General features: G+C 35.6%; 1 protein-coding gene across 3 annotated transcripts in view; it reads left to right on the top strand.

Moving 5' to 3' along the window:
* The window catches only part of GAD1 (glutamate decarboxylase 1), a 38,391-nt gene extending 19,380 nt beyond the window's left edge, over positions 1-19,011 (top strand). For all 3 annotated transcript variants that reach the window (XM_071747388.1, XM_071747389.1, XM_071747390.1), the window contains 11 exons: positions 1,938-2,050; positions 3,465-3,580; positions 3,684-3,763; positions 3,971-4,025; positions 5,070-5,186; positions 5,346-5,410; positions 9,076-9,154; positions 10,445-10,594; positions 12,202-12,309; positions 12,982-13,071; positions 14,742-19,011. In XM_071747388.1, coding sequence (XP_071603489.1) covers positions 1,938-2,050; positions 3,465-3,580; positions 3,684-3,763; positions 3,971-4,025; positions 5,070-5,186; positions 5,346-5,410; positions 9,076-9,154; positions 10,445-10,594; positions 12,202-12,309; positions 12,982-13,071; positions 14,742-14,915 — 1,147 coding nt within the window. In that variant the 3' untranslated portion in view covers positions 14,916-19,011. The remainder of the gene's footprint in view (positions 1-1,937; positions 2,051-3,464; positions 3,581-3,683; positions 3,764-3,970; positions 4,026-5,069; positions 5,187-5,345; positions 5,411-9,075; positions 9,155-10,444; positions 10,595-12,201; positions 12,310-12,981; positions 13,072-14,741) is intronic.
* Positions 19,012-19,246: the final 235 nt, after the last annotated feature.

Genomic DNA, 19,246 nt, shown 5'->3' with positions numbered 1-19,246 from the left:
AAAAAATTAGTCTGTTTATTAAAGAACTGAGATTCATGGCTGTTCTAGTTAATTCATAGAAATACCTGTAAACATTGTAACTCAGTGAAAAATCTAATCAGTGTTTTTTCTGAAGTCAGGTAGTCCCTTCCAAGACAAAAATATTTTTGTGTTTAATTGAATTTTTCAAATTCATTTAAGTTTAAAACAAGTTTAGCAAGATGTAATTTTTAAAAAATCATATCCATCATCTAAAATAGCTGCATTAATCTTATCATTTATAGTCATCTGCAGTCTTTTATTTCTTTGTCAGTATTTGAAGACTTGGAAAATAATCACATAATAACGTAAATAAATACTGTTTTACTTGGGTTTAAGTAAAAATTCTCCTTGTGAATACTTGATGTTTTATATATAAAAACTTGCTTAATATTATATATTTTTTGTACAACTCTTTCAAGTCTTCTGGGAAGTATGTAGGGATCAGTGTTCTCAGGATAAAATTGAAAATGTGCTTAAACTGATGGAAAAAAATCCCATTGATGTTATCTCTTAGTAGGGTACAATGATCTACACGCTTCTGAGTTCTTGTTGACTTCAGTTGGTCATTCTGCCTAAATAAAGAGTGGAATCTATCCTAGACTTGCAGGGCTTGAAAACAAAATTAAACCCCCCACTGTTTGCAGACACCACATGTTTGTCTGTGTAAATATTGGCAGCACCCAAACTTCAGATCTGTGTTCAGCTACCTGTGTCTGACCTTTCTAATGATAATAAAAGAAAATAAGTGGTATTTTTCCTTCTAAAAATAGCAATTGCAACAATTAAATCACAAATGCTGTTTAATCTTAAAAGAAAAAAAATAATAATTTTTTTCTGAGGGTCTAAGGACATAAAGATTATAGAAAAAAATTATTTTAACTGATTAATGTAGCTGTAAATAAAAGACAAGCTTTTCAGACATGCATTCCCTTCTTTGTACCACGTCTCCTTAAAATTCCCTGTCACTATTCTCAAAATGCCATTTTACTGTTAAAGAGACAATGCATACATTCTGGTGAAATTATTCAAGTGGAAGACATCAGTGCAGCAGTCAGATCCAAAGTGCCAAGGTGTCATATTATTGTAGATTCCTTTGGAGACTATGGAGTTGATTGGTTAATTTCTTCCTGCTCCCTCTACGGTTTTTTTTGGTTTTTTTTTTTTTCCTCACACACAGCAAGCAGAGTTTGCTTACAGCAATAGCAATTTATCTGTGGACCTCAATCACTGCAAATGGTTGTATGGCTGTCACTTTCCATCCACATAGCTGCCTGTGACATCAGGGCACACCAGACTATGCAGTGTTCTTTACCCTCATTAAGTGGAAAAAATAGTTGGCTGCTGACTTGTTTTTTATAATTGGTAATTAGCAAATAATCATTTATAATTACTCTTGACACTTATTGATCACCTGGTATTGTAGGAATAAGTTGTCCTTGGAGATCATCAACAGAATAAATCCACCTAATTAATTGTACTTAAACTTTGAAGCCCTGGCTCAATACTTCTGATTATGGTTGCATTTAACTCAATGAAGCTCAGTATTTTCATAAGAAACTGGCAATATGTTATTACACAAGTGTGAAATTGGCACTTCTGGAATCAAAGGTGTTAGAGTACAATCTTGCACAGCAGCCAGCAGCACCATGATGGTGAGCATTAGGTCTTATGTTGGTTATAGAGAAAGTTACAAAAGAGCTAATAGTGCAGTTTTTATTGACAGAAAAGATATTCCCAGAATTGTCTTCCTGAGAACATTCTTGTGGGCAAAGATTGCAATATCCAAGGCTCAGTTTATAGGAAAACTTTTAGAAATTGTAAGCATTTTCATAAAGAATCACAGACTGAGAATTTTTGTGTTTTTAGAATCTGTGTTTGAACATGTTTTGTTGGTTTTGTTTACTTTATTCTTGCAGGTTTACCTATGAAATTGCCCCTGTTTTTGTCCTCATGGAACAAATAACACTTCGAAAGATGAGAGAGATTATTGGATGGTCAAATAAAGATGGTGATGGAATATTCTCACCTGGTGAGTTTTCCCTTTGTTTTGGTGGTTTGACTAAAACCTCAAAAGTTGAAACAAATAAAAAAGCTTTGTCTGAATTACAATAATATCTGTAACACAAAACCATGTGTCAGTTAATGGGAAGTGGGAATTTGCCACCTGACGTACATGCTTTGTTTAAGCATCCCACAAAAATGTTGGGGAGGAAAAAGATACTCTGTGAGCTTGGCTATGTATTGTGGCTACCCAGCTTTTTAAGACTTGGCTACAAGCTCTGGTACATAGCTGGGCACACTTTTTTGCCCTTCATTTCTGGAGATGCTGAGGAACTACAGTTTCTGCTGATCAGTATCTCTATAGAGTTATGTACTGACTTCTTTGATGGTCAGAGAGGATTTGGGCTCAGTTAGAAAAAAGACTGTGAGTGCCTGTCACTTTCTGGGACATATTATTTGGGACATAATCTGACTGAATTCAGCAGTGTGATTCTGAAGACCAGCACAGTTTCTTCCCATGAAGGTGATATAAGGGCAGAAAGGATTGGTAAACCAGGTAGAAGTCCTGGGCCTATGTGTGGCAACATGGGCATCTATCAGAACTCCAGATTTCTGGGTTTAGGGTGGGGTGGACACCATCTTGTTTCAGAGGATAAAAGACAATTCCATCTCCTTTTGGAACAGCTGGTGTAAAATGCAGGAATGCACTCTTGGTTAGTCTCCAGTTCCATCTGCTAGAATGATACAGATATTTATCAGTTTTCTTGTGGGTTAAGACATAGGAGAGGAGTAATTTGTCCTAGACCTTATGGATGAAATTGAAATTACTAAATATTGAGGTCTTCATTGTAGAGCTGAGCTATTTGTCCTGGGCTCTTTCTAGCAGTAAACCAGGAGAAATTAGTGCTTTCCCTTGATTTGTGTTCTTCAAAAGTAAATATCAAAACAGATTAGCTGAATCATAGCCTGAAAATTCCCTCTGTCCCTTAACTGACTATGAGGAAGCTTAGAGTAACTAGCCAGCTGTAGCAGTCTACTTTTTAGATATCAGTTTCTATATTTACAATGAGATGGGGTAAATCCATCCACTATGTGACATTTCTTCAGTCTCAGACATTGGGATAAGTTCCTGTTGTTCTTGCTGACAATAAGTTCTCATGCAAAAGCAGCATGGTGAAAGCCAAACCTTTTAGGAACACGGTACAAAATGTTAGCAATTGGAAGAGATGATGGATGGGAGATATTCTTACCACCTGCTTTCTAGAGGGTCTGATCCTATGCTCTTCAGACATGACTGTACATTTCAAAGATTTTTTCATAGTTCATTGTCACTCTCACTGCATAATGCAAATGAGACTTGTATGTCTTTAGTTTAGTACACATTTTTTTCTCATTAATGTTTTATTATTTATTAATTTATTAATTAATTTATTCATTCACAGGAGGAGCTATCTCCAACATGTACAGCATAATGGCTGCACGCTACAAGTATTTCCCTGAAGTCAAAACCAAAGGCATGGCTGCAGTCCCTAAATTGGTCCTTTTCACCTCAGAACACGTGAGCTTATTATGCTGCTAATTATTAATTTATTGCTGTATGTTGTGGATATGTTTCATCACTAAACAACTGCTCTATTAAATGTGTATCTGTTTTGCTTCAGAGTCACTACTCGATAAAGAAAGCTGGAGCTGCACTTGGATTTGGAACAGAAAACGTGATCTTGATAAAATGTGATGAAAGGTAAGATAAATGCTAAGGTTTTGGGTTTTGATCTATTAAATGTGTTCATCTGTTAAATTTGTTGTATTGTGCTTAAGGACTGGTTCAGTACACTGCGTCAAGTTGCTAATGGCCTGTTGAGAAAATCCTATTACATTATTTTGACTGTAACCAGTATTTCCAGATGAACTCTAATTTTTTGTGTTTCTGTTTCTACAATACTTACAGAGGCAAAATAATACCAGCTGATTTGGAGGCAAAAATTTTGGAAGCAAAACAAAAGGTTTGTGTTTTTAAAAATTAGTGTTTAAATGCTTGGCTTTGTAAAATTACCTCTTCATTTGAAGGCTGAGGTTAACATTAAAAGAGATCATTATAATGATATAAATGTTATAACAATATTTTCAACTGCTGAATTATACGTTAATGTATTGTTTAGGGAATTACCTAAATGTCTTGCTAAGGTTTCCATTTACTGTTTAAAAGCAAAGCATTTTTAACTCTTGAACCACATCTGTATTTTTAGGACTTAAAAAATAACTTCCCGTTTGGAAAAAAAGTATGAAAACATTAAATGAAACCCACTTTTATCCAGACTTTAAAGTTTAGCCAAAACCATCAAAAATCCTATTGAAGGTCAGCCCTAAAAGTTCCCATAGATTTCAAGGCTACTGGGTTAGTAAATGTAGCCAGTAATTTCTTTTTTTTTGAGGCATTCATTACTATTTCATGTATGAATATAATTGACAAAAATCTATTTATGTCGTATAAACCCACCAAAGTTATAGCAGTCAGGATTATTATTTATTTCTTAGCTTCATTACATTTGTGTACTACATGAAATTGCAGTTCACATTTGTTTCATCTGTTTCAAAATTGTCTCACTTTGATCTGATAGTTCCACATTTATTGCTTTTGTTCTACTTTTTTCTATTTATTAGTAGATTAAGACTAAAGGAACAACTTCAATCCTTTAAATCACAATTTATAAATCACAATTAATTTTCCTTTACGCTGTTGTGAAAGTCAACTTTACTTGACTATTAGTGTTCTACTAGAATGTTTGAATCTGCTCACTGAAAGAGAATAGGCAAAATAATACTATTTTCCTTCTGACTAGTAAATTTCGGTACAATAAAACCAGAATTTGTTCCTATAAAATTTGTTGGTTTCTACTGTTGTCTATATAAGCCTTTCACATGGGAAGAAAAACATTTTTAGGCTGCAAAACGGGACAGCAATGTTTCTAAGATGATTTTCACATAGATTTTTTTTTTTCCTGCAAGAGATTGGATTTTGCATTTATTATTTGTATTTTTTATTGTAGGGATATATTCCTCTTTTTGTAAATGCAACTGCAGGAACAACAGTATATGGAGCCTTTGATCCAATACAGGAGATTGCAGATATATGTGAAAAATACAACCTCTGGCTCCACGTTGATGTAAGTAACCAGACACAGTGCTATTATTGAGGCAAAAGAAGGTTTTTGTATACACATCCTGTCTTGAATTAAAATATTTATTACTAGATCCTGAATAAATTAAAATGTGTTAGACTTTTCCCAAAACAATTGGTCTTGTCCTTTTTCTGTCTCTTCCAGGCTGCCTGGGGAGGTGGTCTCTTAATGTCCCGAAAGCATCGCCATAAATTGAATGGAATAGAAAGGTAGTAAATGGTGCTTCTTTGTAGTATTATTAAAATATCTTCATAACATGATATCTTCATATCTACATGACACTTCACAATTTCATGAGGAGAATAATTGGCTGCATTTAGGATGTTTAAAATTAAACAAGAGTAAAATAGAGGGTTTGCACTAGGAAGATTGAAACAATACTACAGAAGACAGCAATGGTGTGCAACTGGGTGAAAGGTAAGTTTTTGGCAGATTTGAAGGAGGACAAGGATAAGATTTGGCAAAGAAAAGGAAAACTGCTTTATGCGCATAGCTTAGAAAGGATCATAAGTCTGGAATGGGTGAAGGAGGAAAAAACCAAGGTTTTAGAACTAGACAGTCTCTGAAATATAGCACTTTGAGAATAGCAGTGAGAAATGAACAATCCAGAGAAGGTGTTTGAGCATGAACACTCATGATGGGAAGCCATGACATAGTGTGAATTTGTAGAGTTTCTCTCCTGAAAGATGCTTGCAGTTCTTCTGAGAAAATACTTAGTGTATGTTCTACCTGAAAACGAGTGCTCAGTAAATGAAAGTTTATAAATGCTTTTGTATTGCTTACATATATGCATATACATAAATATGTATTTGTATACAACAAAGAGAGGAACTCATGGCAGAGAGAGAGTAGAATTAGCAGCAAATTTAGGATCAAATATCAGGACCTATAAGGCCGGGAAAAGGATTATGATGGAACAGAGCTGGTACAGTTATACAGTGCCAGACAGAAGACTGATGGAATTTAGATGGAGGCAAGAGAGAGGCACAGATGCTCCCTGTGTTGCAGGGTACAGGTGCCCATGAGTTAGTGCTGTGGAGGGATTATATGAAACAAGCAGGAAGCTCTTGTAGAAGCCAGAGTGAACTGAAGAAAAGAGTAAATGGTTACCCCCAGGCACAAAACCCAGGTTACCAAGATGCCCACTGAGACAAGAGGCCAGCCTTTATTGCACAGTTAATTGAACCAAATTTAAAGCAAAGCATTTGTGCTGGAAGTGACAGCAGAATGAGAGCATGACTGTCCTCCTAGCCCTTACAATTCAAACTCAGGAGTCTCATGTGTAGACTTTGGCACAGATCCTGCAATGACAAGGCTGTACTCTGTAGAAGATGCTAAGTTTGTAACCCCATGGGAATGTTTGTCTCTAGATCTCCTCTAAAAACTGCTCTATCATAAAAGTCTGCCCATCTGAATAAAAATTAGAAAAGCAATGAAAAACCAGAAACGCAGATTCTTTCACATCCAAAAAGGATGTGAAACAAGCTCTACCCATGAACTGTCAAATTAGTACCAAATGCTTCCTTGAGTCAACTGTACTGAAAGTGGGCACTCTATAAAACATGAAATGAGAACTGTGAGCAGTGCTCTTCCTTAGGGAAAACAAGGTTTCCTAGTGGTGGGCATCTTGTACAGTAAGTGAAGAAAAGAACAGGATAAAAAATAATGTGCAGAAGGGCTGGTAGGAAAACCCTGGGGAGCCTTCTGTTGCAGGGACAGCAATGTGTCCATCCTGTGGCTTCAGGGCAGAATCATTTCAGCCTCTGCCCAATCCAGTCTGCAAGCCACTCATGTTATGGCAACATGTACAGTACAAGGTCAGCATTGTAAAATAATTTCCTTAAGCTGCACAGGTTTGGTCATAGTTTGGAACTCTTGATGTGAGGTCAGCCCAGAGGTGATGATTAATACCATAATCTTAAGCCAGTTTAAGCAAATACAGAAAGTAGCATACCACAAAACATGATATTATTTCTTTTTTTTTTTTTTTTGGGTGAATCTTCAGACATGGGGCAGGGCCCACGTGTACTGTGTAATTGCCTGTCTCAGGCCCCAGCTGGGGTCTGTTGCTAATGCTCCAGCCAGATTGCTGCTGCCTGGAGATGAGAGCATCCCAGGGCTGGAGTGCTGCCATGGCACGGAGCTGGGAATGCCTGGGGTAGGATGGGCTCTGCCTGGCTGTGCAGGGGAGACAGCAATGCTTTTGTGGTAAAAGAAACCAAATGCCCCTCACAAAAACAACTTGAAATTGTCTTTGTTTGGAACCCTGAATGTTAAATAAATGTGCTAAGCTGAAACCATAGTGCTCTCAAAAGGAAATGAGCTGTTATATAAATTCCTGTTTCTTGACTACTGCCTCTGAACTACTAGTGAAGTTTTTTAAAAGGCAATTGCCTCCTAAATCTCAGCTCTGTACCTCCTCTTTGCACTGTCTTAGCAGGAGATTTTAGAGGGATGGTGAAGTCCTCAGATACAGCACAGGCTGCCACTGCCCTTTTGGCTGAGGGGTGCTATGGTCTAACCTAGTGCAGACAGAGGTTGGAATTGTATCTGGAACTTTTATGGAACTTCTGATCCTCAGAATTTGGTGAAGCATTGAGCATTGTGGTGCTCAAACCAGAGGAACTGATGGTGTCTGTGTTGCCTGAGAACAGAATGTAGAAAAAGAGGAAATACTTTTCAATTTTGTTTCAACCACATTGTAAATATACCATTAAATATAATTATACATTTTTTTCTTCTCTGAAATGCTCAATCAAGGAGATATTTGGTGATTGATTGATTAATTAATTGATTTGGGTGAAGAGGTCTGTGGATGTGCAATGTTGGCACACTTATTGTCACATCATCATTAAACTGTCTAGGATAGTATGTTAAAAATGTGGTACATGTCATCTGTTTGTCCAGTAAATTAGGTGATCTTGTGCATATCCCTGTGCTTACATGTAGAAAGTTTTAAGCTTTACATACAGAATGGTAGGATTGTGATGTAGGGTTTTATAGCCTTTTAATGGTCAGGCTTTACAAGCTGTTACAGGAAAGGCCTCTTGTGGCTCTAACTGGAAAAGCAGATAAGCATGTGAAGTGTCTTTTTCTTTGCTTTCTGTTTTTTCCAGCAGCTGTTCAGTAAAGAATGGTATTTTCCTAGAATTCATATTATTCCCCTAATTCTCTGACACCCTCTGCCTCAGTCATACCAAAACCAAACTGGTTTTGTTAGTTTGATTAGTGCTGTTTCTAGAAATGGAGTCTTCAGGGGCTAAAGTTATTATATTGGGGTTATTACATTATACTGTATTGGGGTTGGTCTCTTCTCACTGGTGACAGATGACAGGACAAGGGGAAATGGCTTCAAATTCCATCAGGGGAGATTTAGGTTGGATATTCCATTTAAGCACTGTAACAGGCTCCCCAGGGAGGTGTTTGGGTATCCACCCCTGAATATTTTAAAAAATCGTCTGGATGTGGTGCCTGGGGACCTGGTTTAGTGATGGGTCATCAGATATAGGGTAATAAGGTAAGGATGAGGTTGGACTCAGTGATCTTGAAGGTCTTTTGCAGCCTGAGCAATTCTGTGATTCTGTATCAGCTGATCAGCATAGTCTGAAACTAATTAGCCTGTATTGGTAATAATATAAACTAATAAGACTGATATTACAATGTTAATGCACAAAAAATTCCATTCATGGGCAGTATAGCTGCAGAAGACACCTGAAACAATAATAATCTCCATGTGAAATCATCATGGTCAGAACTCCAATATATACCCACTGAAAGCAGAAAAGAAAGGTGACTGCTTAATGTTAAGTTTCTATTTTCCAGATATATCTGAATGTGTGATGGGTTTTTTTGTTGTTTTTTTTTCCTTTTCCAGAGCCAACTCAGTCACTTGGAATCCACATAAGATGATGGGAGTGTTGTTACAATGTTCTGCCATTCTTGTCCGGGAGAAGGTCTGCCTTATATTTAATAAGTGGTTAAAAAAATATGCAATATCAAGTCTTACTTTTTAAATGGGTAGTGCACAATCCATTCAATTTCAAAACTTGTTTTGCAAGGAATAAATGGATTTACATTGTGTTTTAGGGAGTCTTATTTTCCAGGCTTTTAGTTTGTGATGTTTTGGGTTGGTTTTTTTTTTAAAGCTGTAGCCAGTATGGCTCAGATCTTTAGCTGTTGAATCTTTGCTTATTCTAATATGAGCATACTTGTTCTAATATTAAAACTAGAGCCATGCTAATGTACTTCATCTGAGCATCTGCCTATTGTTTCTGTGACCTACTGAATTTACACCCTTGGTGCCAGTAATTGGTCACAGTCTAAATTGCTTAAATAGAAGCCAATTTTTTAACCTCATTTAGTGGTTTAAAGGTTTTTCAATTGCGTAGATAATAAACCATGCTGTTGTTTTTATGATACCATATATATTTTTGGGGCTTTTGTCTAGATTCTTCACTGTCATCAATAAAAGCAAGACCAGTGTCTTAATTCTTTTAATCAATATGTATTTTCTTTAGGTGATTTCTTAAAAAAAAAAAAAAAAAAAAAAAAAAAAAAAAAGTAATGTAATCTGATATAATCTGGGCATAGGAATAAATCTATCACCTGCTCATTTTTGGCATATCAGTTGCTACTAGAAGAGGTTAGTTGAAGAAGTGGTCCCTGTGCATAGAACTATGATGCAGGTGTTGTAGTTTCCAGCCCTGGGTCTGCCATTGCTCTAAGTGACCCATTTCTAAAGTGATCAATGCAGCATTTATTTTCCTTTACAAAACACTGACATAGTTTGGAGGGAAGTAATAGCCATTGTTTAGTGATAAACTTAAAGCCTCCAATTGCTTCTTTTTTCTTTGCTTTCTGTAGCTATCTGCTGCACCAAGACACCACAGCTCTATTCTAGTGTGTAATTTAGGAAATAAAAAAAAAAAGTCGTGAGAACCTAGCCTTACAAAGTGAAGTGTATGAAGTTAGTATCAAAAACTAAGAATCCAGATTAGTCTGAGAAAGTTTTTTCAGGTGGGAGTATGTGGATATGTCAAACCACATGACTATTCAGTGACTTCTAAGAAAACCAGATTATGAAATTATTTTTGTGACTAAGGTTTACAAAAAAAAGATCAGTATTTTTGCAGCCCATTACAAATAAGTCTTCTGTGTATATTTCAAATAATTTTTTTTATATTATTAATGCATACGGTTTCATATGCATATAAGTGATATAAGTACATGTTTTTTTATTACAGGGTATACTCCAAGGCTGCAATCAAATGTGTGCAGGCTACCTATTCCAGCAAGACAAACAGTATGATGTATCCTATGACACTGGAGATAAGGCAATACAGTGTGGTCGACATGTAGACATTTTCAAATTCTGGTTGATGTGGAAAGCAAAGGTAAATAATAAAAGTTAAGCCCCAAACCCAGAAATGTATCTATTTAATTTATAAGTCTCATGTAATGGAATACTTTTTTTTTAACATATATGTTTTTGTAATAACAATCTCTAGAAACAGGTATCTGAGTGTGGAGCCAGAAGAGAGTAATTTGAATTGTAGAACAGTGTTAGCCACCAACAAATTCAGCTGGAAATTAGAAGAAAGCTCTAAGATACTGGATAAGTCCTCTAGTAAAACCAGTGAGGGCAGGACATCAAAATGATCTTTTGTTGTAATCCTATACACTGACATATGTATTTTATGACAGAAAACTTATAGTAGCTATAGAGTACTTGACTTACAAGGGTCCTTTGAACATCATGTTTCAATGCATAGATTTTATAAGCAACTTTGAAAACAAAGCCACCTTCTTAAGAAGCTCAGCCCAATTGATAATTTAGCAATTGCTTCCCTGGTACTCCTGTGGTATGCCTGGATGGCTAAATTTAAACATGGCTTTACATAAAGGATTATGTGTTCACAAGATGTGGGTCCAGGTAGTCAAGAGAACAATTTCATTTTCATCTTCTTTATCTGCAATCATCTTATTACCATTCTTCTTCATATTATACTGACAAAATGGGAATTTAGTTGGGTAGAACGTCCACAGTCTAATCTTTTTTTATAAAACTGAGATTAAATCTATGGCAAAATCTAGTCATAAAACAGTTTTCACTTTGAATGAGAGGTAGACAGGAATAGGAAATAACCTGTAATTATAAAAGATGTTTTTGTGCAGATTTCCTAAGTATTGAAGGATGAGGGAAGAAAGTAAGAGAACTGTTGGATATATTTACTTCTGAACAGATTGTAGAGTTGTTATTGTTCATTTTTAAAAATGAGTGAGAAAAAGAAGCAGCACAAAATATTTGTAACAATTACTTTAGTAATCAGCATAGGTTTGATTACCTGACTAAGTACATTTCAGTTCAGACTCGCTTCTTCCTTCAAAATAAGTTATTTTGGTGCTGTAGTCCAGAAACTGCTCATGAAACTGCTTATGACACATTAGATTGGACTGTGGTTAGCAACTTGGAAGTGTCTGATCTGTGGTTCTAATTACCAAGTGCTGACTACAGAAACCATTAAAGCATGGACTGAATGGTTTTCTAAATACCAACTGAACACATTTTGTAGAAACCAGCATGCTGGTTCTACTGGTGCTGCTATACTCACCTGTTAAACTGCCCTCACTAAAGAAACAGAGCAGTATTGGTGGATGGTATTGCTTAGCTTAGAAAGCATAGTTGATCTCTATATCTGGAAATTAAATTCCTCCAGAGACTAATAACTTTGACTTCCTGTTTGACCTTGAGACAGATTCAGATTGATTGGAACTAAGTCCTCTGAGGTATTGGATAGAATCCGTTTCTATCAGGTTGCATGGTTACATTACAAAAATGTTAAGAAAACAAAATATTAGGAGCTATGGAAATTATAGGAAGTAATACTGCTAAATATTTTCTGACTGAAAACAATTCAGAATGAAACCTACCTGAAAGGTCGATTGCATCAGACGAGGAAAAATGACCATATAATTAATACTTACTTTCTTTTTAAAAAAGGGTACAGTAGGATTTGAAAATCAGATCAACAAATGCCTGGAGCTGGCAGAATATCTCTACACTAAAATTAAAAACAGAGAAGAATTTGAGATGGTTTTTGATGGGGAGGTAAGTTTTCTTTTATTTAACCCGTGTGTAGGAGACAAATTTTGGAAACAGTCTTCACCCTTCTCACGGTTCTTCAAGCCAGCTATGCAAAATTGCTCTTATTTTCTAAAGAACTCCATGACTACTGGCATCTGGGCAGTTTCTTTGCCAAATGCATATGGGTTTGTACCATGAATATCAAACTGATTTCCTCTCCCTTTCTTCTGCAGAGGACTTGCCAGTTTAGGGTATAAAGACTACCATAATAGAACTGGCACTGCCCAGGTTCCATACTATAACATACATAAACGACATTCTGCTATTTTTGGTGGATGTTCTATTGCTAATGCCACTGCATAAGCTCTTGGTTGATAGAATAATAAATAGACTTTGTCTCTCCATTTTCTAAGAAAAGGAAAATTGGATTGCTCCTACTGTGATCCTGGGAAACAGTTCCTCATAAAACCTGATGAATGTGAAAAGCATTTGCACTTCATGAACACCCTGAAACATTGTAACCAGCAGTAATGTAATCCTTTTGTTTGTCTGTTTGTTTTACCATGCAAAACTAGAAAAGTTAACACCCTATTTTGTCTTCTGGGTTTTTGCTAAACTATGCTAAGACTAGCCTTTAGCTTGTGATTGATCTGTATTATTTTGTTTACTGATGTATGTGTTTGGTTATTTTTGCAGCCAGAGCACACCAATGTATGTTTCTGGTATATTCCACCAAGTCTCAGGGGCATGCCAGACTGTGATGAGAGAAGAGAAAAGTTACACAAGGTATGTTGGTTTTGTTAGATACAGAAACATAGTCTACTCTTTCAACCCAAAGTATTCTGTTTCTTAAAAATAATATTTCTCTGTGTTAACACATGTCCAAATTCTGGGACATAATTTCTCCAGCTGGGTGTTATGACCTTGATATTTGTTCCTGTTTATCTCCTATTTATATTGGGCTGAAGTCACATTTCCCCTATAGAACCAGACACAGAACATACTCAGTTATTCTTTGTTTTGTGTCACCTCTGTGCTCCCAAGACTGTTATGAATCTTTTAAAAGTAGCTAAGCAAAAAGACTTCCCAATCTTGTTTATATAGGACAGTATATCAACAAGAGAAATGAAAGGGTAATTATTTGAAAATGCTGAGACAGGCAGAGGGTGTGGATACCTGTAAGTCCTTCTCAAGTCTTTATTTTGATTTTAAATGTGCTTTGTTTGTCATGCATTAATGCATGTCAGTGAAAATGAATATGCTTTGGTGGATTTAGGGATAAATTTATTTGAAGAAATGATAGAGGGAAGTGAAGGCATTGTAGAGGCACCACCTCAAAAAGTATCATGTTACTTAGATGAGGGAATTGAAATATATTAATTTTATAGTAGCATTTTAGACAGATCAAAGAGGAATGAAATACATGCAAGAGACAAAAAATTTAGTTTATAGTTGTTAAAATGAATTGCACTTTTTTTGTTTGGGTTTTGTTTGTTTTGTTTGTTTGAGAAAGAAGAAGAATGGGCAGACTTGGGAAGTTCTTAGAGGATTTTATGTCTACATTACACTGGTGAAAGAGAACAGAAGAGAGTAGAAATGTAGAAATTCCTGGGTTAATCCAGTGACATGATAGATAATGAAACTGTCCACAAAAAAAAAAAAAAAAAAAGAGAGGAAGATAGATAAGACTGGGAAGAAGTATGAAACATCTGACTTGACCCTTGTTAAATATTAAAGGACGTTATAAAGCATCCTTCAGAAGTAAAAGATCCAGACATCTGACCTTGGCTGGTGGAGAGTAGAGCAGGAGAAACAAGGTCTGGAAAAACTGGGCTCAGTCAAACCAAGTGTTATGTTTGTTGGAACATTATTCCTTGTAATTTATAGTGAAGAAGTGAGATTGTGGTAAATGCACAGTGCTGCAAAACTACTGGAAGGTTTCCATGGCCTTTCCTAACAGAAAATACTGTTTCTGACATAGATCTTGTTGAAAAAATTCCATTGCTGTTTCCCACCATATGCAGCCTGAAAACATCCGTTACCCTCAAAAATGTGGTTCTGGAGTAGTTTTTCATGAAAAGAGAAAAAACATTTCTTCATTAAAAAATCTTCAGCACAACAAAATGAAAAATTACATAATTAATATATAAAATTATTAGTGAATACTGTAGGATGCTATAGTTTATTAATCAGAAAGGTAGGTGTTATTGGTGCCAATCTTCCTTTAATATCCAGTCCTAGTGATTTGGTTTTTCAAGTCTTTTCTGTTACAGATCTTTTTATAAAACCCAGTGTCTTTCTGATCTGTCATTTTGTTTTATCCAAATTAAGAAATGTTGTGAAATACAAATAAGGGCTAAAAAATTTTAATTTTTCTCTCTCTCTCTCTTTTTTTTTTTCCTTTTTTTTTTTTTTTTTTTTTTTTTTTTTTTCTTTTTCTTTTTTTATCGGCAAAGGTGGCACCAAAAATCAAAGCATTGATGATGGAGTCAGGTACTACCATGGTTGGATATCAGCCTCAGGGTGATAAAGTCAATTTCTTCCGAATGGTCATCTCGAATCCAGCAGCAACTAAGTCTGACATTGACTTCCTCATTGAGGAAATAGAGAGATTGGGGCAGGAGCTGTAGTACAGTTGTTGAATTATTTATTTCTCTAATTCACTGTTTTCAAGCACTGGCTATTATTTTAACCTAGTTCTGCAGGACGTGTTTTAAAGAAATCCTCTTTCTGTACGTTCCAATCTCCTAAGACATCCTTAAGCAAAGCAACTATAGGCTACTGAAATCTATATGCATTGGTAGATCATATTACTGAGGGAAAATGTATTATCTTGAAGTTGAAGTACTATTGACTCTTACATTGATCTTGTTTATTGTAGTCAGCAGGAAATTAGTAACAACTAAAATAGCAAATTAAGAACTTTGGACAGTATATATGTACAGTATAAATAAATATATATATATAATTATATATATATACATACATATATATATATATAAAGTGGTTAAAAACTTAGATCTAAGCCACAGCATGTTTTCCACTTTAAGAGAATTAACTTTTCCTTCAACAACTAAAGATGTGGATAATGTGCTACAGATCTTTCTGCCAGATAAAAATAGAGATATAGAAACATTTCTAAAATGTAGGTTCTTAGGAGCTAAATAAAATGTATAACAGCATTAAATCTTATTGTTGGTGCTTCTCTCATGTACAAAACAGCAATCTCTAACAGCACCTTTGAGTAAAATAGTTTTATTTCCCCTTCAGTGTCACACTGGGGAGAATAGTAGCAGAGTCATTGTAACAGGTATATTATTGCTGTATTTTTAGAGGTTAATTTGTGTAGATTGTGTATATTATTGTTAAATGATTTTGTGTAAAAGGATTTAAATGTAATAGTTTTACAGCAAGATAACTGTTGAATTGTAGGTATATGAAATATTTGCTTATTTATATGCAGAGATTTACCATGCTGAAGAGTTGTCTTGTATTTTCTTCCATTTGTAATGTATCCTATTTATATATCATTGAAGTTCTAAATAATGTTTATGGTATTTTAGTGTCTTTGTGAGCCAAAGAAAAAATACACAAATATTAGTTGACACTTTCATTTAAATCCTAGTGCCCTTAAAATAATAACTTAAAGATAATTTTACTGAATATAAGGAATTCTAATACTGTGCATAGACTGTCAAATTGAGGTCCCTTTGATCTATTAGAATTTTGAGTTTTAATTATTGTACTGTTAGAATGCTTGTTCAGTGTTCTGGATGCTTTTCTAGTGAATATTGGTTGCTAACCAAGGCCCCTGTTTTTGAGTTGTTTTCAGGACTAACCTCTAGGACCAATTTAACTAAATTCCTGAATGTCTAATGCATTTCTGTGGGAGTTTTAACCAGCATCATTCTTTTAGTGAAATGGAATTCTCTATGTGTTTGGAGCTTATAAAATAAATAAAAGCAAAAGTAATGTCAGAATCTTCAAATACAGCTGTCTTGCCACAACACTAAACTGGCTAGACTTTTCAACATACAGACACCAGAGTCATCTGCAGCTTGTTCAGTTTTAACCATTAAGTGATCAATACTACTGAGTGGAAAACTCCATACTGGAAGCAGAGTAACAGAACAAAATGAAGATTCAATAATCCTCAGTCTACTGAGTTTCTGTCATGGTGATAGGTGGAATATGCTAATTTCAAATATTTTCATACATGATTCCATAGCTATCTTCTATGCAACTCAGTAATTATTGTGTGGGTTTCTTGGTATTTTTTGTTTTGGTTTGTTTTTTTTCCGAAATTAGGCATAAAATTAAGTTATTTTAGAAACAATCAGAAAAATGCAGCCATGCTCTGCAGTTTTTGCAGCTTCACTGGCCCTGTAGTGACTACCAGACAACTACAGTGACAACTGTAGTGACAGCTACAGCCAGGAGGTATTTCCATCCCACAGGTTCCACAGGATGCTGTCTCACGTCTTTGGCTGGGTCAGTGCAGGGAGAAGGTAGGAACTGTGATGGTAAATGCCATATCTAGCACAGCCTTCCCAGCTATTCACAGGACTGCTGCTTATCCCTCTTCCGTAACCTTTTGTAAAACACTTTCTTGAAATTATTTCCATTTAATCTAAAAATAATTACAAATTTGTCACTGTCTTTAGATTTATGAGCATGACCTTCAAAATATTACCTACATAGTTATTTTTATTCTATGAAACCCCGCAGTAATCCCAATCCCACCACTACAGTATTGCTTTCATTGTATTATTTTCCTGATGACAGTGTAGTTGGTTTCTTGCCTTCTTGATCCCAAAGTTCAGGCTTCCTTATTGTAACCTTGGTATGTTACTGTGTCTTCAATGCTTAACATTCTTTGGTGGAAACATCCATGCTGTATGACCTGAGGCCTGAGGTACAGAGGTAGTCAGTGTGAACATTGACTTCAGTATCTGCTTCACTAACAACAAATGCCATTTTTATAGGTGTCTGCTGTTCATCAAAACCGGAGGGCCTCTTCTTGAAAGCCCTTTTTAGCGTACAGAAAGAAGTTAGTTTTGAAGTACATGTCACATTTCAACTCACAGGCTTCTTCCTGGAATCTGGTCTCTGTCACAGCTCTACTTTATACAAAGAGGAGCTACAGAAGACTGAAAAGTTTCCCTGTCTTTCTTGTTTAGGAGAACCAGTATGGACAAGCAGGTACAATGCAAAGACGTGTGACTGCTGACCCAGCTGCACTAGGGGATTTTACACCTTCCACACAAGCAGCACTATGGTCCTTGTGATTTCTTCAACCACTTTCTAAGTGGGAATTTCTGACTTCCTTCACCTCCCTAGTCAAGATATTTCAGCAATAGTATTACTGAAGATTGCGATTTACCCTTAGTCTTCTAACGCTGATATTTAACCATATGGATTTTGTATCCAGATTATCCTCTCAATATTTTAGTAATAGTTGTATTTAAAATGTTAAATCTCCTAGAAGCATATAAACTAGGCCAAGATAATTATCCTGATGTAACTGATTATGAAACTATTAGACATACCATAATATGGCTTACTGGCATTCATACAGCAAACCCTGGACAGCCCTGTGATGTAGTCAGAAACAGATCTAGATCTCTGCAGCACAAATACAGTGTTCTGCTTATTAATATTTCTGCTTCTTCATTTAATAGAACATCTTGTGCTTTGGAGGTCAAAAGCATCAGAGGTTCTACCTATAACCACTGGTGGTTTGTAGCTGGGTGAGAATAACTGGAGCTCTTCCTGTCAGTTTCGGAAGTGAGACAATTATCACAGAGGAGTTTTCTTGAAAGACAGGAGGTTTAAATTTATCTTCCTACCCTCTGCATTTTATCTTGCCTTTCTGCAGTGTTGTATTTTGACACAGATGATACCCACAATTAGATTCTTGCAACACTTTTAATTCTAGTATCAGCCTGTGGCTTGTTTCCCTGCTATACATACTTGTTTCCACAGGCACAGGGCTCATTAATTTCCAGACTACTTAGCTGATTTTAACAGAATAGTTACAGTGAGTAAACCCATCTGTATTTTCTTCTTAGTAGGTAATTTTCACCTGAGTAATATGTTACAGCTTCTCAGACAAAAGCTTGCCTGGAATTTTCCTGCTTTTCAATCAATTCGCTATTGATTGTCAGAGATCAGGAAGTATGAACATATGGAAGTGTTGACTAATTCAAAGCACTGAGATTCCAGGTGAGTAACTTTGTTTTTCTGAGGTTTCAAGTATACTCTGTGTTAGCAATTTTGCCTTCAAAATCACACAGACAATCACTGTAATTTTGCATGGGCAAATGCAGCTCAAATAAACAATAGGTGAGATCTTAGCTGAACATGTGGCTGCACTGCTTACTTGCTGATGTAATTTATTTGGAAAAGACTGACCAATGGATAAAAATTAACAGCAGATGTTGATTTTGAATGAGAAAAATTCTGATTGTATTACTAAAGGTACTTTTTAGAGAAGATAGATTATACCATTCATGACAGAGAGATGGAACCAGGGGCCTTGGGAATAACCCAGGATTTTAAAGTCATAATTGACAGTTCATAATCTGTTTTTTGAATGGTTACAATTACAAGGAGATTTTTTTAAACAGAATCTCTGTTTTGTGGTTTAAGAAATGTCAAAGTTATAAAGAAGATATGCAATTCAGTTTTAATTTTTCAATAAAAGTTGATCTTAAAACAGTCTAATTTGTCTCATATAATTTTTGTGAGCTCTTGTTCCCTTAAGAATATGAGACAAAAGCCATACAGCATTATCCATCACCTTAAAAACAGCAAGGCAAATGCTAAAGCTACTGTTTAGTTTTAATTGTGAATTGTGTGCCAACACAGGCTGAGGAGGAGCACCGAGCTCTGAACCTTCATCAGTTTGAATAGGGTTGTTGAGACATAAGTACTGTGCAGAAATGCTGAAAAATAGAGA

This window comes from Heliangelus exortis, chromosome 6 (genome assembly GCF_036169615.1).
Source record: "Heliangelus exortis chromosome 6, bHelExo1.hap1, whole genome shotgun sequence".
NCBI lineage: Eukaryota > Metazoa > Chordata > Aves > Apodiformes > Trochilidae > Heliangelus > Heliangelus exortis.
The sequence above is the reverse complement of the archived record's forward strand: the minus strand, read 5'-3'. Positions and strand labels throughout refer to the sequence as shown.